The sequence below is a fragment of the Rhipicephalus microplus genome, chromosome 2 (genome assembly GCF_043290135.1).
Source record: "Rhipicephalus microplus isolate Deutch F79 chromosome 2, USDA_Rmic, whole genome shotgun sequence".
NCBI lineage: Eukaryota > Metazoa > Arthropoda > Arachnida > Ixodida > Ixodidae > Rhipicephalus > Rhipicephalus microplus.
Genome location: NC_134701.1, coordinates 297,818,918 through 297,846,717, shown reverse-complemented (window position 1 = coordinate 297,846,717; position 27,800 = coordinate 297,818,918). Strand labels below are relative to the sequence as shown.

The window sequence follows — 27,800 nt, the reverse complement described above, 5'->3', positions numbered from 1 at the left end:
GGGGGTGCATTAAGGCAAAGCTTGCCCCATCTCGAGTCACACCAGCACCTACCCCTCAAGCCTACTCTTACCGCAATACAACACAGGCTTGCGCCCTGCTGACGCCCATAATTGCAATACAAGCACGATTATCTCAAATTTAGTATATTTGATGCTGCTTTGCATTGCTGGTACATGCCATGAACGATTGATTGACTACAGATGCAGCAATTTAAACAATTGCTCTGCAGTGATTATCTCATGTGTTCTTTGCGAATGCCAGAGTGGCAGAAATCAGCGATTTTCCCACGTATCCTCGTGTTCATTGTCACTATCGTTTCACGGCAGAAAAAATATTAATATCCTAAGGAAAAGAGCAGGCGTGTTCTTCTCTTTAGGATTGTCAAAGCTAATGTCCTTTTCACGAGCGAACGAAGCACACTGAGGCACAGAGCAGTACTTCACCATCGCGCATTCAATTGCCACGAGGACGTTGTGTGGTGGGTTCACAAGCCCACGTGTTTGCATTACCAGAGCCGCGACAGTGATGCGATCTCTATAGACGGCATCATGATTGATTGATTGATAGATATGTGTGGTTTCCTACACGGTGTAAGAATAGTTTAGGAGAACGCCACCGCTTTTCGCTTTGTGACAAAGCTCTGCTTCTCAAACCCCTCAGTAGATGGTGCTAGCAACTAATGCCCCGCCGGTGCAGCAGAGCCGATAGAGTTCGGAGCCACCCTAGCTCAAGCTCGGTAAGTAAGAAGCCAGTTTGACCTAGCTATGGCACCGAATGCAGCTTTTATGAAGCAGATCATTTTTTAAGATATGTTCTTTGACCTTTCTGCCTTAAAAAATTTATGATTGAATTCATTAAGCATGCAGCATTCAGGTTTATGTAGCAAAGGCGAAGCAGTGCAACTGTGGCAATGTCCCAGTTGTCTGGCCGATTTGCGGGGGTGACGGGAAGTTTCTCTAAAACCGCCTATTACGTCAAGAAATCTGCGCAATATTTACACCTTCGTCACAGTCATAGGCGGTCAAGAGTACATGCCGAGTTTCGTTTCCGCCGCTCGCGAGGGCCTTATTATGCGATAACATTAGGGTTGGCGGTAAGCGCGCAAGAAATTTAGGGTATGAAAGTAACCCACATGGAACGCTAGCTACATCTTGGCCAAAAAATTGGCTAATGAGTTGCGATATCCCATTCAACACTTTTGCTCTGTGTAACTTCTCATGTATATACATCTTAGTATTCGTTATGACTTTTTCCTATACTTCATGACATGGACACTCACATTTGCCTGGGTGAGAATCCTAAATTTTATTTATTTGGATCAGCAGTACATTTATAAATGAAACACTTTACATACAAACACAAAACAAAGGGTACATCACTGTACACCATGATCACAGTATACATAAGCATTATTGCACACATATTACACATTTCTCTTCTCCTGAATTATTTATACAAGTTTTGACAATTTGCGCAAGTCTTGGCTCTTTTTTACATGCTTATTCTTCAGCTTCCTGCAGTATTGCTGCATGCGTAGGCACACATAATAGTGCAATAGCTTGGCAAGAACTTCTTCTTTGTGAGCAGCACATGGAAACGTGAAGTTGAAATTTTCTAGCACTGCATCTGTCGTGCGATCATATACATCTCTCTCACCAGCATGTTTTGCGAAGTGCTCCTCAGCCTCTTTAAACAGAAGAAATAGATGCGCATTCGGATGTGTGAGCCCCCCTCTGGTTTTGCAATTTATTAAGTCGGCTTCTGGTAGCTTTAAAATACCTTTCTGCCCAACCAGGGCCTCCTTACAAATTGTACAGGAAGCTTGAGTGGCAAGCTTTTGCGACACAAATCCGGTGACATAATATACAATGGAGTCCACGACGGCGGCATCAGAATAATCATGCTGAAGCACTTCATGGCACTCCCACGTTTCTTCACTGATGAGGCCATCTAATTTCTCCTTGAGGTCATGTATTTTATCAGTGCGCTGGAAAGGTGCAGACTGGAACACTGCTCTGAAATAATTCAGGGTGAGAAAAGCAGATTGGTTTTTCTCAGAAACAACACAGTTACCAAACTTTGGTGGCTTGAGCAAAAAATACAAGGAAACATGCGGTAAAGCAGCAAAAATGTCGGAAATGGATGCTCATTTTGGCCACCTGCTTGTCTTATAATACCAAAAAAGCATTCCAACGGATTATGGTTCATTTTGGCTGACAGGACATACTTGAACTCGCACTCTTTCAGAAGAAATACTGACAGTTCCTGAACAGACTTAAGTGTAACACGCAGGCATTCAGCAATAAACTGCGTTAAAAAAAGATCTTTGTGAATGTCACCCCTCACTACTTCCTGCTCCCAGCTATCAAGCCACCTAGATGCTGACTTTAGAACATGGAAGTCTTTGCATTCAAGGGTGAGGCCTTCTGCAGCAAAGCGACGATTGAGGGCATCAAAAAGATCATTCATTAGGAGCGTAAACTCCACAGTTCATTCCACATTCTCAAGCCGTGGTGTGCCTCTCCGTGCATAGAAATAAATGCCCTTAGCAACTGAGTTGCTAAAAACTTGTGTGGCCAACTTCACTCGCATTTTGAGCACATGTGATGGATTAGCATGCGAGTAAGTCAACTTTGGGCACACCCTAAGCTCCGCTGCGTTTTTCGTGTCAGCAACAAAAAGTGCATCACAGCATGATCACTTCACAATTTTCCCATTTACTTTCAATATTTTCTTATCATAAAGACGATTTTTAATACACTTGAACAAGTGAGGGGTATCTGCCACAGCATACACTTTCCTGGATGGATCTAGGGGATGCTCGAAAGCATTTACGACATGTCCTAGAGCACCGCTTACCCCAAGCTGCTTCCACATGGCCCTATTGGTAGATGCACCGTCACAAACCACACCATCAACATAAACTCCTGTTTGCTCCAAATGCACAATGCACTGAAGCAACAGCTGTGCAAGGAGTGTACCCTTAGTTGCACCTTTTGATGCAAATACTGCCACTGGTTGTAAATAGCTGTCAGCAAAAGGGGCAAAAGCAAACACTACACCATGGTCAGCCAGCTCATCGCTTTGTCCACCTTGGTTTCCATAGTCAACAACACCAGCGTATGTCATGTTCTTCGAGTTTACAGTCATCTCTTTCCTGACCTGTATCTCATCTAGAATAAGCATCCCTCTGCCTTGAAAGGGTGTCTTCTTTGCCAATTTATTCTTGAGAGCTTTAAAAAAGTTCTCATCAAAACCACATTTGAGCCCCACCATGTTTATATATCTTCTAATGGTGGTTGTGCATGGCATCGGCAATATGTTATTGCTTCGTAAAAATGCGTAAGTAGATGGGCTCCTGATGTTAAGCAAGAGGCATAGGAGTAGCCAGTCATCTGTATAGTGCCTGTTATTCTTCGTAGTGCACTTAGCTGCAGATATACATTCTTGCACAAGAAGAAGCTGCATCGGTAGAATATCAAAACCTTGGAGTTTCTTTTTAATATCCTTTTCTTGCAGTTCCATTATTTCAGCTTTATTTTCTTCCAGTTCTTTAGTAATTAGCTGGTTGCGCTTCAGTAGCCGTGCTTGTGCCTTCTTTAAAATGGACCTTGCTTGACGCAAGAAGTCAACTTTGTGTTTCTTGATAGGCGACACAGACAGCCTGATACGCTTCAGTGGTTGCCGTTGTTCCGCTCGAGCAGCCTGCCCCTTTGCATGAATTCTGAGAGTATCAAAGAGACTGCTGCATGCACGACATATGCTTCCCTTCGGTTACAACACTTGGCACCTTTTATGCCTCCATTTGCTTTGGCAGTGAATAAAAGCAGACTCGGGGGCCACAGAAGGAAAATCCTTCAAACTGGGTCCTCCACCACAGACATCTACACTGTCAACAGTTTTCAAGATACGTTCAATTTGCGATGCCGTAGCAGCAAAATTATTTACACCCATTGCGCTACAATCAACCGGCTTGCCAAATATATGCACTAGTACACTCATGTCACATTTCACATGCACAGTTTTTCTGTTGAAAAACACACATGACCCATCACTTGCGTGCAGCAGAGAGGCGTCGTGGAACAAGAGGTCACGATACCTTTCCAAGTCAATGCGATGAACACCCCACGATGGCGTCGGAAGACACAAAGTCGACGCAGCGCAGAACATTTCATCGAAAGGTGATGTGGCGGAGTCACTTGCCGTGACGACATCGCTGTTTTCGTTGACTTTAGCATCTGAATTTGGGGCTGTTGCTGCTTACTGCTCGGTTTGAAACCTGCTGCTGGTCCCGCGTGTGCTCGCAGAAGAAGCTGCACCGCAAACATGCCGCCTTGACTGTTTTCAAGGACTCCTTATCTTCTTAGACAAGTAACTAGGCGCTCCTTCGAAAATAGACGGCACGGCATCCTTTGAAAGTCCTGCTCTTCTGCTGCCAGACATCAGAACGTAGCCATTAATTTCGGCAGACCACGCTTTCAAAATAAAATGCGGGGCGAAATGTTTTTCGCACACACTTTCTGTCCGGTGAAGGACGCTGTCCTTGCGAGGGATCGCCCGCCTCCATGCTTCAAGCCTGGCTTGATCTTGCGGTGGCGTAAAAAGTGAAAACTTTTCTTTGCACGACCTATGGCCTGTGTTGCAGTAGGGTACAAAGCACTTCCCCATCGCGGAGCACACTAGTACACTGAACAACGAAGGACGTCGAAGTGCCAACTTACACGAGCACGTTCAGAAAAACAAGCAACGACATGTCCAGCGTGGAGTGAAGGGACAGCAAGAATGCAGCGGAAGAGCAAGCGGCGGCGGTGGGTGGCTAGTTTAGAGCGCCCTCTCTAGAGAGGTTTCCTAACCAGAACAGCATGCACTCTCCCCACGAAGCCTCCCCTATGCGCCGTTCTCTCACCTAAACTATTCTTACACCGTGGTTTCCTAGAGGAGGGCTCTGGAAATTTCGACCACCTAGGGTTCTAAGACGTGCACCCAAATCTGAGCACACAGGCCTACAACATTTTCTCCTCCATCAAAAAACGCAGCAGCGCCAGACGGGATTAGAGCAACCGAGTACGTTAGCCACTGACCACAGCGGCAGGGCCTCCATTGACGGCATCAACTGCACACATTCAACAACGTGGGCTGCATTGTGCACCACCCTGCTGTTGATGAGACCCGCGACATTCCACCAGTTGTATCTAAATGTTTGTAGATGCTGGAGAGAGGCACACTTATTGAAATTTCGAAACACCTGAACTAATTACGATTGCCCGACGGAAATTGCAGAGGACGAGCGAAAACACTCGCACATAATTTTTCTTTCTTACCAGCAATGCGGTCGGTGGCATCGGCACGCTCATTGGCCATTTGGCAGGTTTCTTGGCCCTGTCGATTTCACTCATAAACATTCGTTGTGGGCATTAGTTGACCCTCTCGAGGTTGTTCATTCGACAAAGTTCCTGCCAGAAGCAGACGATCTACGCACAGGAGCAACGGCTGCCTCAGCGTGGTCAAGACCGCAATCCAAGGACTGACGTCACACGCAAGAGAATGCCACTCCAAGATCTCGAGGCCAGCGCAAAAGGGAAACGAGGCCACGCGAAAGCTTGAAACCAGCTGAAACAGATATTCTAAGCCCTGTAACTTCTTTATTATAGCAAGTATTCTTGCGGCAACATGTTCGCATAGCAAAAGTGTGCATATTTCTTTTCATAACAAATTTTTTTGACCTCCTGGTTATTTACTAGCCGTCTAAAAATAAAAATACCAAGTTACTTCATTGAAAGCTTACTATTTTTAAGGCTATAAAATTCGAAAGACGACAAAAGAGCAAGAACCTCTTTTTTACAAGAGCCAGAACAAAACAGGAGACATGCTTTTGTTGTTTCAACCACCAGAAGGCTCCACACACACACTTGCAGCAATCAAAGATATTTGCGAATACAGGCCACAGGGATAGAGATGACTAGCAGAGTTAAAGGCATAGAGAAACAGCCAGCGCCAAGTTGAATGCCACTTCATTGCTACTGTAAAATATGTTTCAGGGGGCACTGCAGGGGTTGCATCAATATTCACACAAATCTTGCTGTAGCAAACCTCAGTTTATCGATTTTTTTCAGATTAACTAATTTTTCGAAAATTCTACACCAAATCCATTGGTATTATTAAAATGTCTCACTACTACGAATTTCAGAATCAAGAATATTTCAAAATAATGTATCACACTTTACCTCCCTTTTAGCCCCCAACACTTTAAAATAACGAAATGCGATTTGAAAAAGTAACTCGAGGCTATAGAAATAATGCCCAGCTACATAAGTGCCACTGTCAGCATCATCAGTGTGACTGCGTATTTCTATCTGTCGACCCTGTTCAAACGTGCGATGACCCTATCGTCATCACTATCGCTACTAGTTTTTCACTTCAGGCTTCGCTTCGCTACATTTGTTTTCATCGGAAAACTTGACCTACGAGCTTGTTCCACGGACGTTTTCTAGTGTTTTTGTTTGTGGTTGAATGTTCCAAGATGAGCTCTGAAAGCAGCATGACAGAAATGCTACGACAGTGAAAAATGCAACGCGAGTGACCTACGAGATAAAGTCGTCGATGACTACCAATTTATCAGTTGACACAACGCACAGTGGGACGATGAAGCATGCGCGTGAGTTTAGCTGACAACCAATAAGATTCATATAATTTGTCGTGGTAAGAATACAGCGACGAGAATGAAGACAACGTTGAAACAGCGTGCACAAATCAAGGTGAAGAATCGGTATTTAACGCTGCTTGGCAGTGCGTATGAAAAATGCGCACGCTTAAAGGTAAACTCCAGCGATTTTTCGCGGCCAATGGGTCTCAATGAAGTTCACAGGTACGTTCCTTTGCACATTTCCGTCATTTACTCCAAATTACAGGCTTGAGAGATGCGCTGATTGTTTGCAAATGAAATTTGTGGGATCTCGAAATGGAGAGCGCCAAGCTCTTGAAGTGAACGAACACAGCAGACACAGTCGGATCAAGCCAAACAACACACATTTATTTAAGTGCTTTTAAATCGACGATATTGTCAGCCAAATTAATATACATCAACTGTGACCAACATACTAAAACAACCTTACAAAATATTACACAACCCTGAAAAAGCATAAACATAAGAACACACACAGGGCGGCTTCTCAAACACCTGGCTCATCACGAGGGCCCACCGCAGACAACCCGTGGTGCCGTCTTCGGCAGATCCACCGCTAGAAACAACCGTTCGCGCCAACCGCCACCCACCAAAGAGGCCCGCTCATTTCTTCAGTGCCGCAACCAAGGTTTGCTGCCAGGCATCACAGCTGGCGCTACCGTTCTAACCATGATGATGGTGGTAGTGGTAAATGCTCGCAAGCACCACGCCACCTACCACTTGGTAGTTGTGAACCCGAAATGCGGCCCATGTGCGAAGCACATGCGCCACGAGGCGCAAACAACATTACAGAGAGTGTTAGCACCCTTACATTCCCTTGACCTTGATTCAAACCATATCCCGAATAGAACAAAAGCAATCAGCTACACAAGCTCTAACGAAAAATGACAACACAAGTCCCTAAATAATGTCTGTGCACGGCGACACAGCCGCTGGTCAAAACTGCTGCACTGTCCAGCTTGACGACTTTACTTCAGTATCTGCCCCGCAATGGCAACGTTGCCGTCGGCGCGAGGAACCGTCACTCGCGTCGACACATCTTCTGGTTGCGACCAGCACTTACGAGGGCGCCGGATTGCAGGCAGTTGCACAGGTCCCAAGCATGTTCATCGCCTGATCTCACGATCGCACTCTTGGCTAATGGCGAAAACCTTGTCCAGAAAGCAGCCAGCCACAAGTTAAATCACTCCTGCTTTAAACACTCTAAACATTTGACAGAACAATGCAGTAGGGCAAAGGGGAAGGTGCTCCGGGCCCCTCGCCCACAAGATACGATGATCAGTACTGCTAGCAAATAGATCGGCGGCGGCCAAGACGCCCATAAAAAATAAAATGAAGGCAACTTTTCTTAACTTGTGCATTGCAAGATAAAAATAAGAAAAACAGTGAGGGAAGCAGAGTGCAACACCTGAACGCCACGATCCTTCGAGTTGTGACACATGCTACAGGCAGCAGCGCAGAGCTTTAGGCCTAATAAGTCGCTTGACAACAGCCAGCATCCACCCAGCACCCAGCCTAGGCGCAGAAGAGCTAGCAGCAAGGAGACGCCCACTCTATAAGGTGGCCGAGCTTACGGAGCGATCGGCTCCCACCGTCCCGGACGGTTCACAAGTCAAGCAAGCAACGCCTCCCAACTTTCTGAGCTAAAAAGAGATGGAAGAAGCTATTTACAGAAAGGCTTACGTACTCACTCACTTCGGGCTTGGCCTACAATCCACAAGCTCTAAGCTTTGCTCACCCCAGGATTCAGACTGCATGGTTCTTGTAACAACTCAACAACATTCTTGAGCCAACAACAAAAAAAAAGAAACAAAAAAGACACTCGTGAGCAAAAAAAAAAAAAAAACCCTCGACGTGCCGACAAGTTTAAACACGTAACCACAGCAACCGAGCTCATCGCTCTCAACAAAGCACACTGCCGACCCGTGCAATGAAAGTCCTCCTAGGCCTACTTTACCCCAGCTCAAAAAATGGCTGTTCCAAACCGGGAAAACCGACATGCGATGCTCCAAGAGCCTCACGATGGGTAGCCAGTGTTGGGTCTTGCTGTGGGAAGAGCTCCACGCTCTTGGAGTGAATGGACACGGCAGACGCAGTCGAAACGAACCAAACAACAAACATTTATTTACTTTTTGATCCTCGATATTGCCAGCTGAATTATTATACATCATTTGCAATCAACAGGCTAAACACCCTTGCACAATATTACACAACACTCAAAAGCGTAACAAACACAAAAACACACACAAGGTGGCTTTGCCAACGCTTGACCTACCACGGCGGCCCACGGCAGACGGCCCGCGGTGCCGTCCGTAGCTGACTGATCGCTAGAGACAACCGTTCGTGCCAACTGCCACCCGCCAAAAGAGCACCGCTTCTCTCTCGTGTCCGCCACCCAAGCTTTCCGCCAGGCATCACCGTCGGTGCTATTGTATAACAACCATGATAATAATGATGGTGGTGATAAATGTTCGCGAGCACCATGCCACCTACCAGTTGGTAGTTGTGAACCCGAAATGCGGCCAATGCGTGACAAAAAACTTTACAAGTGGTGTTAGCGCCCACACAATTTCAAAGATTGCCTTGAAACGCTCACCTGGCTTGCCAGAATTATTGGCAACACTGTCTGCATGATATCAAGTTTGGCATGTCAACAAAAAAGACGTAGCCAATGGCATCGCTAACTTTGGCCACTGCAGCATTTATTTTGCTGGCCACAAGGCGACGACAGTGGTGTTTGGCATTGAAAAGCTTTCTTCCTTCCTCTGTGATGTTTGGCTGGCGCTTTGCTGGTCTGGCTTTCACAGTTACATACTCAATGCCTGCGGGACCAGTATACGACTTCCAGTTCTTACCAAATAGTACGTCATGCATAGACAGTGCGCTTGGTTGCGTTTCGGTATTGTGCCTTTTTGCTTATAAAAACTATTTTCGAATTTCCAAAGCATTTTAGCTATTTGCAGAGCAGAGGAGCAGCCAGAAATTTTTTTTTTTGGAGGGGGGGGGGGGGGTTCACATGAACCAGACGGCGGAAGGGGGGCACAGGAATCGGCTTTTCTTGTGACGTCACTATCCGCGGTATTTTAAACAGATGGTGTACATGTATATCAAGTCATAAGATTCCCCCCTCTCTCCATGTGCATAGTTGTGAAGAGAGTAACTAAACGCGTGCGATTGTCAATTAAAAAGCAATGATTGCGCATATTTGAGGCACCATAACAACACATACCGTAATTACTGAAATCTAACGGGCACATTTTTTCAGGTTAAGCAAGTTCATAAATCACATGCGCGTTAGAATCAAGTACGAAAAAAAAATGAATAGGGTCATTCTATTGCCATCGGCATTTCCATAATGGCCGCTTCCAACGTGGATCGGCATGGCGCGTCGGCCATTTCTGCCTATGTGTTTCCCATGTGCCGAACTTCGTATGTGTGCTGAGGAGTTAGTCATCTTGCAGTGCACTAGCATCGACGGCATGGAAGGGCCGACTCGAAAAACTCGACAAGTGCACCACGATGCCGCTTTTAAAGGAAAAGTCATCGCGTATGCCGAAACGGGCGGAAATTGGGCCGCATCGCGGTCGTTCGGAATTCCCGAAACGTGCGTGCGGGACTGGCGCAAACAAAAGCAGTAGATTGTCGACAGCAAAGATTCACGCAAAGGCTTCATTGGACCACCGCAGGGTCGGTTTCCGCAAACTGAAGAGCTGCTCGGCGAATATGTGATTGAGCAGTGAGCGGCACAGCGGCCCGTGACGACAGAACTGCTCCAGGTGCAGGCTATGCAGTTAGCCTTAGAAAAAGGGCTAATGCGGAGCCAGTTTAAAGCGAGCAGGTGCAGGCTCTCCAAGTGCAGGCTATGCAGTTAGCCTTAGAAAAAGGGCTAATGCGGAGCCAGTTTAAAGCGAGCAGGTGCAGGCTAACTAACTTTATGAATAGGAAAGGATTTTCTCTCCGAAGGCGAACGGGCATATGCGAAAAGTTTCCGAAAGAGTACGATGAAAAGCTTCCCAGTTTTCAGAGGTTCGTCCTAAACTTGCGGCACAACGGCTACCTGCTTGGGCGAATCGGGAATGCTGATCAGATGCCTCTTTACTTCGACATGCCTGGCACCACAACCGTCGAGAAGAAGGGGGCGAAGCAAGTTCGTGTGCTGACATCGGGCCACGGTAAAACTAAAGTAACGGCAATGCATTGTTGCACGTCAGATAGGCACAAGCTTCCCCCGTACCTCATATTTCAACGGAAGACGCTCTCGAAAGGAGTCGTTTTCCCGAGTGGTGCGATCATGCGGGCCATCGAGAAAAATGGGTGCCGTTGCAATCGATGTCTTACTTTTTTTTTGTCGTGGAAACCGGGTGCGCGTTACAATCGAGGGCGCGGTAGAATCGAGTAAATACGGTATATATTCTGCATGTGAGTCTTATACTAGAAAAGGCATGCATGAGTAATTCTAAAGATCGTCGCGCTTATCACGCTGCACTGACCATGCAACGCTTGCACGAAGAAGCGAGTGTTTCCAACGCTTTGCTAAGACGAGACGGTGGTGGCACCTACCCGTCGCCTTGCGTTCTACACCTTATCACTTCTGAGACGTGCGCGCATGCCCGTCTCAGGAAAAGAATCGCCAGATGGCGCTCATGTCTCACTTTAGACAAGACGTGATGCGCTCGTTCAATTCCGCTGCACGCTCGAGGCACTAACGCAGCACCTGCGAAATATCGTTCACCAATTTTCTTACGCAGAACATCAAATAAATGTTTTGTTCACTCTCTCCACATGCAAGACTATCGTCTTTCGACGACATTTGCAGATTACATGTAGATACGGGGGCCATTTTTTCTCTCATCCTGTTCATTGTGACATGTGGGACAGTCGATAAGTCTAGTCATGAAAGCTTAGTGGCTGATGGTACTTTGCGCTACACTGCGTTTAACATGTGTACGCACATGTTTTTGCACCACTAAGAATATAAAGAAAATTTATAAGAGTTCAGCAGAAAACTTTCATCGATGGATTACGTGTATGACAGTACTACAACAAAGGCTTAATTAATGGGACAAGCATGTTTTTTTTTCCAATACAAAAAATGACCACTGCCTTCAGCCGGTTACTCACAATGCCACACATACGCTAAAAACAATGTAAAGAATATGAAACTTTCAGTTAAATTATACGGCATTATATAAAAGGCACGCCGCCTGTGTAATGGGCCTCGAGGTCCGCCGGCTACCTGGCTGTTGTGCAGGAACAATAGACTGCACGTCCAAAAGGAACGCTCTTTAATGGAACAATGAATACGCTCTTTGATGAAGCAATGAATAGAAAAAAAAATGATGGCTTCACGCCCTCGAGCGAGCGGCAGCTCACGATGATGAACGTCGTCTGCTCTGTTGGTGAAGACGAAGTTCATCTTCCTGGGCCCAACAGACGGCGTCACTCTACTTCCAGCAGAGTGATGCCAACTTCAATTTGGAGAATGTGTCTGGCAAGCCCAAGGTTGAAGAAGGCAACTGCTTATGTGTAGCGGGCCCCTCAGAGGAGCTGGCACTTTTGCACTGGGTTGCTACACTGCTACAAGCAAGGCTTTAACAGTTTTCGAGGTAACTACGTGGCGACTCATGCTGCCGATTGCATGTATCTCATTGTCACGGATTACAGCTGCGACTGTGAGCGATGAACTGAGACATGACTCGGATAACAACACACTACATTTAATAAACACCCGCATGGCACACCCTCTATATACATATATACAAAACCAATATTAATTCCTTCAAATTTAAAGCCAGACCCAATAACCTTACATTCCAACCTCACTACACGCTAAACTGTCAACGCCAGGCATCTCTAGCCTCATAGTCGCTCGAGATTCGGGCCGCTCTTACTTGTGACCATTGATTATCTTGATGGCAATGTTCTGATTGGCCGTACCCGGCACCAGTTCGGGATTTCGACGCTCTTGACGAACGTCGCCGTTCCTGTCGTTGCCGACGTGTTCTCCCGTTATTGTCGTCGCCTGATGTCGCTGCCGACGTGGTGATGTCTCAGTGGTTGGGCCTAGAGCCGCTAGCGATGCCCGATGCTGCACGGTGATGTGGCCACTCGGGGACTGTCTTCGGCGGCTGCATCCCGAGCAGCCTCCCTCGAAGCGTATCGAGGTCTCAGTCATTTTATGGGGATGCCCACGTCACAGGTCGCACTCGCTGTCCTGCCGCCGCCGCCAGAGCGTTTGCTGGCGATGCGACCTTCTCTTACCAAGCCCCCGTGGACAATGCCAGTTCGTTGCTGCTCGCTCGCCGATCGCCACTGGGGTCACGCGCCTCGGGCCTCGCTGTACGGTGCGCGTGGTTGCACCTTTTTCCAATCTTCGCTCAACTTCCTCGCCATCTTTGTCTCCGAGAGGCTCCTGCTCATGGCACCCATTGAGTTCCGCTGTCCCGTCAAAAGCTGAATACGCATGATGCTCACGTGTTTACAGAACAGAACTATGCCTGGGCCAGTGTATCTTGAGATAAGGCAAGTCGTAGTTTCAAATATAATAGGAATGCTCCTTTCTTTTCATCTGCAATCTATGTAAGTTTATAATAAAGAATGTTGTAAGCTTCCGAACACTAGCTTATTCGTATTGGCAGCAGTTGATATTCAAAGCAGGCATATGCACACGCTACGAATGCACTGACATGAGTGGAACCCCGTTCGTGCGTTTTTTAGAGAACCGCGAAGAAAAAACGTAACAGTCGAGAAAACGCAACCGTGAAGGAAAGCTCTGAAATTAAATGAGAGCACAAGCGCTTTGATTACAAACAATTTATAGTTTGCCTACTTATTTATAGTTGATTGCCGCTTCTTTCGCTCTCTAGGAAGCACCACACATTTCTCAATAATATGGAAGGCCGCATTGCTTTCAGCCTCGCTTTGGTGTGCGACGTACCTGCAAAGGTAGTCCAGGGCACCGACAGCTTCTCCAAAGTTGAGATCGGCTGACTTCACCGCCAACTCTTGAGAATCGTGTGGCTGGTGCTCGTCCTCTCGATGTCCCTGTTTCCAGTTGCGATCGAGTTGGCAACGATCTCTGCAATCGTCTGGCACTCTGACCGTTTTTCAAGCGATGCCGTGCCTCTTGTGGAAACGGTCAATCCAGCCATTTTACGCCACAAAGCAGCGATCCCCAGTCTGTCGGCTATTTCCAGCGCCTTCTCGCGTAAAATGCTGCCATCAAAATTGATACCGGCAAAGCGAGCTTGCTTCAACCAGGTGAGATGAGTCTTGACAAGGTTCCCATGCTTGGCGGTACGACCTTGCTTAGCTTTCGGGCCGAAGAGAGCGGCAATCCTTTCAATTTCGGCACGCTTCGAGACGATGCTGTTGAGCATTGATGGTGGCAGTCCAGGGTCTTTGGCAATGTTGACCTTTTTTGCGTTGGCTGCTTGTTGATTGCTTTAAGAACGTCCAGCTTCTTCTAAAGGGAAAGCGCTTTTTGCTTACGCGCTGCCATTAAGGCTTGACAAAGATGGCATTGACAAGTTCATTAGTAACAGGCTTAGCGCACACAACAGCAACTGAAGACGAGTCACAATGTGTGGTATGCGGCAGTGAGACTGTTAACTCCTACCGACATTCTGCAGTGAAACTTTCGTTGTAAGCACAGTGATGATGGTGATAGCAATTTTCACAAAAGAAGGCATCTAGGCCTGGCCTCTCCAACTCGCCTGCGGTTTCATGCAGCCTGTTTCGTAGCCAAGCCAGGCCAAGACTGTCAAACGTCAAATCAAAAAGGCAGTGCCCAGGCGGGTTCAGCGGACTAGGTTGCGACCCATCATACGGGAATGTTCTCACAGTTGTGACGTAACAGCAGGGTTCGCAATACATGAGATTCTGTGAGAGCTGTGCCGGGACCGATGAAAGATAACGTAACAGCCGAGAAAATGCAGCAGTGAGGAATGTAAGAGCGGGGTTCCACTGTATACACATGTACATATGCGATCTTCGCGTGCACGTGTAAATACACACATGCAAAATAAAAAACGTTTGGGGAAAGTATTACTACAGTTCAATTAAACAGAAAAGAAGAATGAGCTAACAATACAGTCACACACTTAACACTACAAATTTTTCGAAGCACTTGCTTATATAAACGAAACTATACTCCGTGCATAGAGAAGCCGGAATATTGATAACATTGCACACATGCTAAATAATAGTGTGCTCACCGAGGAAAATTCAGTTGTTGTGAGCGAACTGATTAGAACAAACTATTGTAGTATTGGTTACCTTCTTTACAATGCGAAAGTTTTCGATTTGTGCCGTCCTACGTTGCGTGTCGCCTACATCCTTCGGGAAGTGATAGAACGATACATTGGCATCCTATCTCAGCGATGCCACACATTGCGGCACACTTCAATGGTTTTTGGACACCGCTTTCTTTTTTATTGGGATTGCGCATATGGCACGACAAAAGTAAAGAAACTATGCAACCACGTTTTAACACGTGCAAGGTAATAACACATTTCCTTCCAAGATAGATCGTGTTAGCGTCGTTTCCATGCGCGGCTGCTGAGTGGCAAATGCTCAGTTGGAATGGCGAATGCAGAGCACAGGTGGGCGACTCAAGTGTTTGCGTTTACGATTTCTAAGCAAATTTTTAATACTTTCAGTACGACTTTTCAAAATAACGAATGATTTTTAGCGGTCCCTTGACATTCATTGTAACGAGACTTCACTCTACAGTTAAACCTGCCTGCAGATGGGTTGCACACGACATCATGAACATAACTTCTAAAATAAACTGGAATTCCAGGATAGTGACTTTCATGAGAAACGCATGAAAACAACGTGGCAGGAACCTCTTCGTGCATGAATAATTCAATAACCAGCTTGTCATGCTTTGATAAGATTCATGTGGCATCCGAAATCTCGTGTCCCCAGATGTTGGTGCACCAGAATGGCGCTTTCAGTGACGTCAGTGCAAGCCACCAATAACGAATTTTTTGTTATTACAAGGTTTTGCTCAATTCCCCACAGTTAATCCATAGAAGCACACATATTTGCGGCCTCTATGTAACAAAGTGGCAGAGGGAGACACCCCCTATATAACGAATTTTCACCTAATCATTTTGGCTCGACCATGCATAACTTGGAACGGCGTACAACAATAGCTGCCAATCTAGCTTCACTAATCTGCCTATCTTTCAGCCTACTCATACTCAATCTGTAAGTAAAAAATGGGGGCTTCAATACTCACCCGAGAAGAGAGCCAGGAATCCGTGCGTTCGGCTGTTGATGACATCTATTTCATGGAGTGTGACGGTGTGCACGACCTCCTTGCGCTTCTGAAGTTCACCCTCAGGGCACTGAACAAACTTGGTCTGCGGTCCCATGGCGTCGTAGTCTCGAGCACGCGTGAAAGAACGGCCAAGCTTGGTGATCTTGCCAGTGGCCTTGTCTATAGTGATGATGTCGCTGAAACAATGGTCCGCTTTTGACATATTGTTCATAGTATACAGTCAATGACATTTGGATGTCTCTTAATAAAGAAGAAAAAAGGAAATGACCGTCAGTTTCAGTCTGCCAACACTTTGTCTGGCTGGAATCCTTCCAAATCAGATCTGCTTACAACAGCCCTTTGAATACTACATAGCGTTCCATTTGTTCTGTATTTGTCTCATTGATTGAGCTTCATTTATTACGAATTCTGGTACAACAGAAATTTAGATAGCATTGACTAAAATGCACGGCCAGCAGGGTAGACAGGACACCTTTACAACGGACTATTCTACCTAGGACCGTCCCAAACTCAACCTCTTCCGACTCAAACAGCAACACACTTTCGCAGCAGCAACAGCGAGCCGCAGATATCAACGTACCAATTTAAGAACGAAGGTCGCCGATCTGCAGTCAGTTAATAGTCAGTTATGCCTAACTAAAGCGGCATATATATTGGCGCACAGCATGCTTGGTCTTGTGTTTTGAGACACTGATGCCCGAAATTGCCAGGCGTTGCTCTGAGTGGTAGCTGCGTACCATGCTTGGCCAAAGGGTCAGCAGTTCTGAGAAGCCAGCGGGCGGTGTAATGGGCCTTTTTCTAGTCTGAAAAGCACCCCAAATGGAGATTACCCAAGTCAAAACCGGTGGCTCATGGCTCCGACTACTAAAATGTCTGCCGCATGCCTATAGGCAATACCGGAGGTCTGCATTTGCGCCTCTCTTTCGGTGAAACATTCGCACCACATGTCACTTCGTCCACACATGTCTCGTTTTGGCCACCAGAATCATGGCATGTGCCTCCTCAAGGCCAGCCTGCATACGCAGACTACCTACACAGAAAAGGCCCATTTGTCGCTTTCAATGAAGCGTATTACGTCTTCTTCGCTTTCGCATGTATGCTCACATGATAATCTTGCCCGCAAAGTCTAAAGCGAAGTTAGGCCTAGCCCCGACTTCAAGCCCACATCTTGGTTGCAAAGTGCATGACTGCGGTGGCCAAAGTCTGTCATGCTCTATTGCTAAAGTAGAGTTGTCCCGTGGAGGTCTTCGTCCCAAGGTCGGAGTGCTGATAAATAGTGGGACATTATTGCAGTGGGTCCAGGAAGCGTGGCCTAGGATGTTCACGGTGAGTTCAGCTCGTTATCGTAATCTGACACACTGAACTTCCGCAACCAATGAACACAGAAGTAGCGCGATTTTTGACAGTTGCGCCGTTAGGAGCTATAATTTTTTCGAAAACGCCATTGTTTTTTGGAACTTCCACAATAAGTTTTACCACCTTGGTAGGTGGAAAATTTTTTACAGCACTTCTGCACAGTTTTCAGCGAAGATATTATAGAATCAGATTTAAAAAAAAAGCAAGCAAATTTTTTCCTTGTTGAGAGTATACCAGTTGATGACCTGTAATTCTCTTTTGTTATAACAGACCCATTCAGTATTCACATAAGAGTCTGTTGTAACAGTACTTGGATTTTACATATTCCTTTTACAACAGACCAACATTTTCTTCACTACAGAAGTCTGTTGTAATATTGTATTTGCAATTACGCTTAGCAGTGATGCCTGCACATGCATTAACAAAGGTCCTAATCATGTGTCTCTTGATTGCTCCACTGCACTTGCTTGGACCCACCAATGAGCCAAAGTTTTTACATTGAACATATAAAATCTGCCTCTATTTTTCTGAACTGCAGCAGCGGTGAAAGGATAGAGCGCTCACCACTAGTGCAAGAGATACCGGGGCAACACCAGTGCCATCAGTACCATTTTAAAAGATGAATTCCAAATACAGCAAACCCCCAGTTTTACGACGTTCTTGAGACCGGAAAAAAAAATCATCATAAATTTGGACGTCGTAAAATTTAAACACAAAAGCTTAGCCCACAAGAACACGTTTAGCATGTGCAGATCAGCAGCAGACTTCAATGCAAACTACCAACAGGCACTACAGGGCTCTAAAACCCACAACACACAAAAAAGCAATAAAATACTGCCACGCCAGTACCATCGTATTACCTTGCATAATAGGTTCACTTCTTTTCCCACAAAAATCTCGCTCCAAGTTAAGGGTGCGCCTATTACGCGAATAAAATATCCCGGCTAAAGCAAAGACTGTTGATAAGGTATATGTCGCCTCAGTCACGAATATCTAACTACACCCAAAACAACCTTCTTCATAGGCTGCACGAGTACAAAATCTGTTCAGCATGCAGTCTTGCGTGCCTGATAATAGAGTTATGCAAAGCGGTGTGCACTCACATTTCCAAAAATTGACAAAAAAAATGTATGTTGCCAACAAAATGAACGCAAAAGAAAATAAAAATCCAAAGAAAGATTATGCAATTATCACAATCGAAATATTGTGTGCTGCATGCTACTGGTCGTTCGATTTCACGGGTTCGCATCTCATATTTAAAAAGGCATATAAATGTACAGTGTCACTTTTTATGAAACACAGGAGCACGCAGGCTACTGGCAGCGCGTTCAAGCGGAAGCGAGAGCAACCACAATATCTTTTCCTCACCAGAAAGGCTACCGCAGAAATGCAACAGCGGAAACAAAATTTGGAGCGATTTTTAGAGCCGCAAAAGTTGACTTTTGGAGCACTGAAATGCAAATTTGGAGCAGGTCTCGAAAAAAAAAAAAAACATCAATTTTTATCACGAAAGACCAAATTTGAAGCAGTATAAAAAATACGGCTTAGATTTAGAAAAAAAAAAAACGAGTAAGTACAAATCATTCAACATCACCTGAATTGTGCAGAGCAAGTACGAGCACTGCTATTTCCATAAAATTAGTATTTTTAACTTCCCACTAGCCAAAAAATGATAAATCCATATTAGTATTCTCCACATCTTTCACAAACTTTGAAAGACATGGTGAATTTAAATGTGGATCTACCAAGCTGGCGACGTTGAAAATAAGGGGATTAGTGAAGCTGAGGAGTAAGGGTGGGAGAAAAAAGTAAGAAAAAAAGGTGCAAATTTTTTAAAAGGCGCCATACATTGCTCCAAATGCTTGCCCGTAACATTTCCAGAAGTCACCAAGCATACTAGTACTCACAGTTGTGCGGCGTATGCACGGCTGAGTAAATGAACAAAATGAGCTGTGGCTCGTGACTAGTGCTAAGAGCCCCTTTGAAATCATAATACGCTTTTTTGCAGGACACTAGCGTACTGTGGCAAAGGTGATTTAAGCAGCATTCTGAACGGGTTAAAATAAGGCCATTAAATTTTCTAACACCACTACGCCCCCTACCTTCTTTTTTTTTCCCATGATGGAGTTAGGTTAAGGCCGCAACATCTCAGTTCACCTGCAAGATGCGTTCTACCAGACAAAACAACAACAGCATGCGCCCGTCGATCCAGCCACAGTACCGGATATTTATCGCCGAATGAGGCAACTAACGAAACTTAAAGACAGAAAAAGTTTTGCGTGCCTCAGCTATGATGACCAACGTAATTGCAACGCAGCACCTTAACGCTGCTCTCTCACGAAACACGCCACATTCATTTCCAGCTCTAACCGCTAACATACCATAGCTACGTTTGCTGACTTGGAAGTTCATATTTCCCGCAAAGCGTTGGTGGCTATGGCAACACATTTTAGTCTAGAAGTTGCGTCGTCCAGCCAAAAGATATCCATCCGCTGCAGTCAGCGGACCAATGAAGGGGTACAGCTTTGTTAATTTAACTGGTCATTAGCGTCTCACGAGTGCCCTAACCTGACACCACGGTTTAGAATTAGGGTCTGCGTGCTTGCATTGATTGATGAGACAGACTGCAGTAGACCAACGTGGCCTCTCTTTCTCGCTGAAATTTGTGCAACTAAGCAAATTTTGAGGCTAGTCGGGGGTTTTGGGGCAGCGTGGCGCAATTTCAGCTATTTTCATGATTTTGGCAAAGCTCGGCGCAGCTGTTGCACCCCTGTTATAGGCATCACTACCACTTCTCAGCATTGATAAATGAAAGTGCACATCCGTGTTCAGAGCTTTACAGATCGAAAAATACTGCTTACAAGATGACTACGTGCGTTTGGGATCAACTACAGTAGCTACGAACATTACGAAGGGTAAGCTTTCTGTCGCGCGTAAAAAAATATGGTCTAAAAAAGTCTGTTGTTGGACCCTTTAAGACATAGCCTTCTCATCGCGAACCACTATTCCGGGTGTTACAAGCACCACCCAAGCCCCTTTTCCTTCAAGTAGAGCCACTGCAAAGAGTTAGATCAAGTCCATATGTAACTGCAACTTTGATGGGCAACGACCACCACCGAATCAGCACCAGCAGAGATTAGGCCTATTCTATCCATTGGCATGTTGTCGCCGGAAGTTTGTCCGAGACAACATGAAGATTGAGCACTGAAAAGATCACACTCAAGCACAGATCCAAGAGCAGTGTGCGTGATACGATGTTTAGGTTCACAACCAGGAAATCAAAGGCAACAAAAGTATACCAAGCTTGTGCAAATCTGCGCAGTGGCAGCAAAGGCAAAAGCTCGTGTTGAAAAGTCAAAAGCTTTCGAATTGGAGGCCAAGCTAGCAACACTTTTCCCGACGGGAAACAAAGTGCACTTAACGATGACATGATCACACCTTCCGTGCTAAGTTCGCGTGGCTGGCTACTGGTCGAGAGACACTGGTGCCGGTGCAAAGGGTACTAAATGGTTAGCGCCTACACAGGCGCTGTTCACACAGCCTCACTGGACGTGGCAGGTTACCTGTCACACACAAGAGAAGAGGAAAAGAGCATATCTGCAACGCTATTCCACCCTTGCCCTAGCTTGTCCCGCAACGTGCGGTACAGCTGTGTGCACAGCGCGTGGATAGCCCGCGCCCAGGCAACTGCCATTCTTCACTTGGTCAGCCCATGTAAGGGCGAAGCTCCATAGGGTGTGGCTTGTTCCCTCCTCTGTAGTATGTATGTATGTATGTATGTATGTATGTATGTATGTATGTATGTATGTAGCCATCTCTAGTTTATGATCTGCTCATTAGGTGATGCTTGTGTATATGTGCTTGTAAATAATATCACTAGATGGCGTTAGTGGTTTTCGTACTGTTGACAGACGGATAGACATACAGACGGATGTATTTATATGGATATCCATATTCGTATATGGGTATCCATGTGGATATTTATATGAATACCCATATAAATTGGATTATAACCCATATAGATACCCATGTCCATATATACCCATATGAAATCCATATGACTAAATAAACATTTCAATACCGTTTGCACATTGTGATTAATAAACAACTTTGTATATACTGTACATACGTGTTGCCACGTGCTTTCATGATCAAGTGGGCAATGTATGGTGGTTAATGATCCCCCTTAGCTTCGCTCACCGATCATCATTCACTTTGTGGATATGCTGTGATTTTTACTTTTTTTTATCTCGCTTCAGTTCACTTAAGAGGGCATCGAATTGCATCTGTGCAAATATTGTACAGAACTACTGATCACGGCTAAGTTCAAAGTGCGCCTAATATGCACAGAAATAAAAAGAAGTCTGAGTCACTGAAACAAACTTTGAGTGCACATGACGCCACCACTGTCACTCATGCGCAGGCTAGGCGCCTGAAAAGGGCCCTTCCCACTAAGGCGAAACCACCACCGTGGCCTCGGAGGGTGAGAGGAAGATGAACCATTTTTCCGAGCACTAGGCATGTGAAGGGGTCTGTTGCTGATGTGTCGAAAGACCCCAGCAAACTTTCCTTTTGATCGCCATTTGGTCTCCTCGCTTCATGTAGGTTCAATGTCTAACGGCTTTGGAAAAGTGGGGTTTTTAATGAATTGCGTCTATAGGTCGCCACTTTCCGATCGTCGTAAAACCAGGGGATGTAAAATCAGCGTTCCACTGTAGTTTAAGCTATGGATGGCTGTATGTATAATTGTGCAAGTACAATAAGTCAGCCATTCAAATAATCACGTGGACTCTTTACCAATTAAACAAATTGTGCTGAAGAGGAAGCATACTGCTTTATAATCAAGCAGTCACTGCACCATGGGTAAAGATTGCACAATAGGGAGCGCTTCAATTATGACAACTTGAGTTATCAGCTCAGCCAAGTGATGCTGAGAAATCAGAAGATTTTCCCATCTCTCACACAGGTCTGGGCACATAACAAAGGCAACGAGAAATGGTGAAGACATACGAGGACAAACATTGCAAACTTACCCAGCTTGCACCTTCTCCTTGGTGAGAGACTCTATCATTTTCTGACCCAAGTCATAGATGGTTTCCATTTCTGTAGTCTTCAGGGTGAGCTTTCCCACTTTTGCACCCTGAGCAGACATCAGTTAGATTCAGACAAAAAGGATGCAGGTAAATAACTTACACTTCCTGTGGCTGGCCTGTCAATCTGTATTTCAACAACTTCTCCTTCAATTATCTCTGTCTCCTCTCTGTAAGGACAATGAAAAAAAGTTCTGTATATATATGAAAGCCAGCATATCTGTGCTTATGGTAATTCTGCCACATAGTCACATGGTCGCAATGCTGACGAAGACAGCAGTTAGTGTGTTCAAGCAAGAACGCTTTATTTGGGCTCGGGAAACTAAAACAACACACACTGCACACGGATGACAGTGAACAAAGCGTCAGCCGTCAATAAAACTGATCAGTGGCGAGTCATGTCGGCATGGAACATTCGAGCCTTAGTGCTGGTAATAAACTTGACTGTTGCCATCCATCTTGACAGAATTGTCTTAAACATTCCTAGAGCTTTTCAAAGACTGTCTCCACCGAGCATTGCTCACGATTTTTGTAGCTGAAACCTGAATACATAAAAATAAAGTTCATAAACCTTCATGACAATGCCCTTGGTAATGAAGACAATTGTTTGTGAGCAACAAACAAATGCCGTCCTTGTCTTGAAGTTGAGAGTGCATGCTCATGCAATACAGCATGTACGAGGAGTAGTCTGTAAGACCACATAAACAAACTGTGAATGAAAAAACTAAAAGGGGCCCTGCCACTTTTTTCCGAGCAGCCATAGAATGGACCACGGAGTAAGATAAGAGAGAAGTGCCGACTCCACTCGTCTGGAAGGGACACTTCTCGAAACGCCGCTTCATGCATCGTGGTTCATCTGCCAGGTGGCGCTACCAATGGAGGAAAGCGGCATAGGAGAGGCGCTGCCCTCGAGCAGAGTCGTGGGTGGGGGCTCCGTCTGTCGTTGCTTTAGCAACGGCACGGATGCGCACTAGCCCGCGTTCATGTGTCTGCTCGCTTATCCATTTTGCCATCTGCTCCGCGCATGCCTTACGTTTGATACCATCTTTCCTGTAAAAAGCGCGACTATTGTAGTTTGCGGACTGACGTTATGAAAAGAAATAACCCAAACGTATCGTTCTACATCTTTTATTCGAAACAGGCCAAATGCCTGACATCGTTAACATGAACCACACACAATTATACAATGACACTACAACGTACATACATACACTTAATACATCAGGTAACAATGCAAAAAGTGAGCTTCGACAAAGTCTTTGTCGCCCGTGGTCCCTGTTGTCACTTATAGCAATAGAGCTACTCGCACTGCTTTCTGCCACACATTGTTCGACGGAAGGTGCACTCAAGCTGTTGTCCTTTCTTAGATCCTTGCCAGGCGACCAACTGAAGGAGTCCTTTCGTAGGCAAGGCTGAGAATTTTCATTATCTAGGCAAAGAAATGCGCCCACTCTGTATACGGTTGTAGACAAATTGACGTCCTCTTGCTCTTCGGCACCGGTATCTGTTGGTTCCTCCTTATATTCAGGTGCCACTGAGTTAAACCTTGCTTACCTCAAAGATAGAACGAACTGCTCCTTTTCAAAGTCGAGGCACTTACTTTACGTCCAATAGAGTGTTTCCTTTGTTTTCCCTGAAGTACCTATCAAACAAGAGGTGCTAAGTGTTGAGCACATATTTTGTCCTTCAATTTCAGGGGTCGCATACTCATGAGTGCTTTTTGATGCCACTGATCCAGTATATGGGGCCGGGAATAGTGAAACCTTCTCCCACCCTCTGCCATAACTAGACTAACAGCCGGGAACCAAACACTTCATTGCCCTCCAGCCGGTTACTCCGAGTCTTCACACGCAAATACGAAGATATCTTGTCCCTTCGAGCAAGGATAAGCACATTGAAGACATTTTAACTAAAGTGTGTAACACAATAATGTCCGACCAACACTGCCACTCAAGCGTCCAGGCGTGGAAAACAAGCGTGCGTCTGCTCTGCCGTTCTTTTTCAGCAGAATTTTTCGTCTGCTTTGTCTAAAGATCTATAACAGTGTGTCGCATATGTGTAAAAAAAGCGGTACGACGGTTTTAGTTCGTATTTCATAATGAGTGTGCATATATATGTTTCGTGTGGTTGTCATACCGAGGCAGCCCAGCAAACGGTTTTTTAGCAGACGACATGCTCCGCGCTCGCCGCTCCCTGCCGCCGCTGATTTCCTCTAGTTCGTGCATGCACTTATTAGCGCAGATGTACAGATGGCGCTATGCATTGTGATACGTGCTGAGAGAGAAGGAAGCATGTGCAATAGCAGGAAGACGAGCAGAGGAGAAGAGAGCAAAAGAATGAGTTAGACCATGGATTGGGACGATGTGTCCCGCGAGAAAAGGTTGGGCGGCGGCGGATTCGGCGCTCCTCTCCCATTTTACTCTGAGGAATGGACTCACTGAAGAGGTTTATTGCCCCGAAAACTTACAGCCACAAAATTTCTTTACAATCTCTGCAGTACGAGCAAAGCTACAAAGATTCATTGCATGCTGCAATTGCATTCTTTCTTCTCTCGTGACAACGAAAGCACTGGAAGTTAAGGAGGGAGGAATGGCACGAAGGAAGAAGACACGACACAAGCGCCTCCTGACTTTACTTACTCTGCTAGAACGAGTAGAAGTATTCCAAGGATGCTACTAGCTTAGGCTGCTTAAAAGTTAATCACCACCTTCAAAAATGCATGTTTTGATAAAAAAATTTGGGGGGGGGGGGGGTTCACATTTCCAAGTTGTCTGACCATTTAAGAATACTTAAGAGAAAAAAAATATTTATCTATCTTGAGTCACTCAAAAGTTACCGTCATTATTTCAACCCCAGACGAAGGCATCCGAAATCGAAATTGAATGTTTCAGTTTCTACAACTTCTACCATCTCGTCATAAATATCTTTTATGTACATACTACGTAATGCTGAGTTATCTAAGTACGTTTCAACACTTGCTGAACATCACAACCTCATTTTGTTTGAAAATTTTTAGTACTTGGTTGGAGCACAACACTAGTCAAATTGCACGCATTTTCGTTCAGCAGTTAGTGTTGTGCTCTATGCCATTTTGTGTTCTTGGAATTAGTTCTGGCTTTTGAAGGAGAAAGTCACGATATTTTATGAAACATGACGAAGTATGGGACAAGAAAGAAGAGTAAACTCCTAGTGTGGACCCACTGTGGAGCAGGGGAATGAGAGTCACCTACAGACACAAAATAAGCAAGGAAAAAATATTTCTTTTGTCTTGCTCAACAAACCTTCTACCACTTTAAAAGATTTTAGGTTCTAAGCTATAAGCCTGGTGATTTCAGGCATACTGAATGTTCCTTCGTGACATGGACATTCGATTCAAATCTTTAAAGCCATTATTATAAAAACCTTATTTTTTGCATCCTAGTGTTACGAGAACAATGATAGTTCTGCTTCTAACCAACATTTTCACGTAAAAATTTGCATGCTGTTTCTTTATATGTGGTGCTGTGCATTCAAGCAGAATGAACTTTTTGTAATATGGCCAACTGCATACCAAAAAAACTTGCCAAATATCAACTTTTTCACTCTCTTTAGGATAATGCACCAAGGCTTTAAGATATAATGGTCGGGGAGGTTGGATGCAAGGGGTGTTGTCCTCACTACAAAGCTACGTTTGAGTCGTACCAAAAGTTTTTTATCACTGTTGATGCAACATGCATATTTTGGCATTTTTTTTATTTTTATAAAAAGAATTTTCAGCATTTCTGGCTATTTCATCATCTTAATCTCAACATTTTTTAAAGCCCTACTATCTGAAACCATATTTGTAACTTTTAGACTAAAACTGTAAAATTTTTTCTCGAAGGTGTCGACCTACCTTAAAGCAACTTCTGGAGCAGGCAAAAATGCATTTCTAAGCAGTATAACTGGCTTTTGGGGCATGTATTGATCGAAATAAATTTAAGATACATACAGCATTCACAACAGACGACCGACAAAAGCACAACGTGTTGCACGCTATTCAAGCATAATAATAATAATACAGAAGAACACAGAATGATAAATAACACCCGTGGCTAACCAGACCCTGATTAGTGAACAAAGGTAAGGTAAAGTATAAAACCACGGCATTTCATATAAAATGACTGAAGATGACATGATTATCACAGATGAGCTTGTCCATACTTGTACACTAAACATCCCACAGGGTGGAAGTGGAGTTCAGAGTTTCGGAGCAGCTCAGGGAGCAGGAATAACGCTGGTATAGTCGAGCCCACATATAACGACCCAACTTAAAACGAACAATATCCGCATGACCGTGAAAATATACATTGGTTCAATAGCACAAAATCGCACTTACAACGAACGTCTCCGAGCGCCGCTGATTGGTTACAGCAAACGAAGTCAGCGGTCTGCTGACATCCCGGGAAACCAATTTCGACCACCGATCATACATCGGCGAGGTGGTGCCCATACATTCTTATTGTTGAACGCCAACCCTACCCTGTCTCCCTGACCCTCTAGTTGCCGCTCTCTCCAACCCATAGAGGAAGGAAAGCTGTTTCCTTACTCCATGCCCTGTCTGCTTTTTGTTACGCACCCTTCCGTCCTTTGTCCCCCCGTTACTCTGAGCACTTTGCTTCGTCAGACGAGACCCGTGTTTTCGCACTGCCACCGATCTTTCGAAAACCGGTCGGCCATGTACCCTGCTTTTGATCGCTGGTACTGTCGTTGGCGTCGCCGGCCTGGAGTGACCAGACCATTTGCCAAGATCGTCAGCCACCGTCTGTGTCCGACAGTCTGTGTCAAGTGCACGCGCCTACGCTAGCCCACCGTCTCTGATAGTTTGCGATTCGTGTCATGTTTAGGATTTGTTCTCGCTCACTTCGCACTCGGCTCAGCATGCCTTCCGCGAGCCTGCGGAAGCGCGAAAACGGCTGTTAATTTGCACGGAACGAATTGCGAAATATCGAAGTTCGTGAGGCCACGCAAACCCGCCGGCGCAACAAAACACTTTTTTGACCACGGCCGCCGATTCTTCGAACACCGCCGCGCGCATCGTTCCAGGCGGCCATGCTTTGACTTCTGCGCGCAGGCACTCTTTCCAAGTTCTACTACATGCGAGTTTCGCAGACCTTTCAAGCAAGCTACCCAACCTGCCTCCTTCCCATGTGTTTTAGTTTTTCAAGGTCGCCCTCCCCCCACAGCCCCCCTCTCCATCACAACGCCTTGCCCTCCTCTCGCAATTCTGCTCTCCTCTTTTGATCAGAACCTCTTCGCCCGTCTCCCCTGCTCCGCGACACCCGCCACGCTGGCTCTAATTAGTTTCGTTTTCTGACTGGAAACGGGCCCAGAGCTGTTCAACACGTTCTGGCAGGTGTGTCG

The 27,800-nt window shown here is 45.5% G+C and overlaps 1 protein-coding gene across 2 annotated transcripts in view; it reads right to left on the bottom strand.

Annotated features, from left to right (window-relative positions):
• Window positions 1-27,800, bottom strand: part of rept (RuvB-like helicase 2 rept) — a 193,883-nt gene that overhangs the window by 54,264 nt on the left and 111,819 nt on the right. For both annotated transcript variants that reach the window (XM_075882329.1, XM_037429838.2), the window contains exons 5-7: window positions 22,522-22,588; window positions 22,362-22,468; window positions 15,931-16,148 (exon numbers count right to left, since the gene is read on the bottom strand). In XM_075882329.1, coding sequence (XP_075738444.1) covers window positions 15,931-16,148; window positions 22,362-22,468; window positions 22,522-22,588 — 392 coding nt within the window. The remainder of the gene's footprint in view (window positions 1-15,930; window positions 16,149-22,361; window positions 22,469-22,521; window positions 22,589-27,800) is intronic.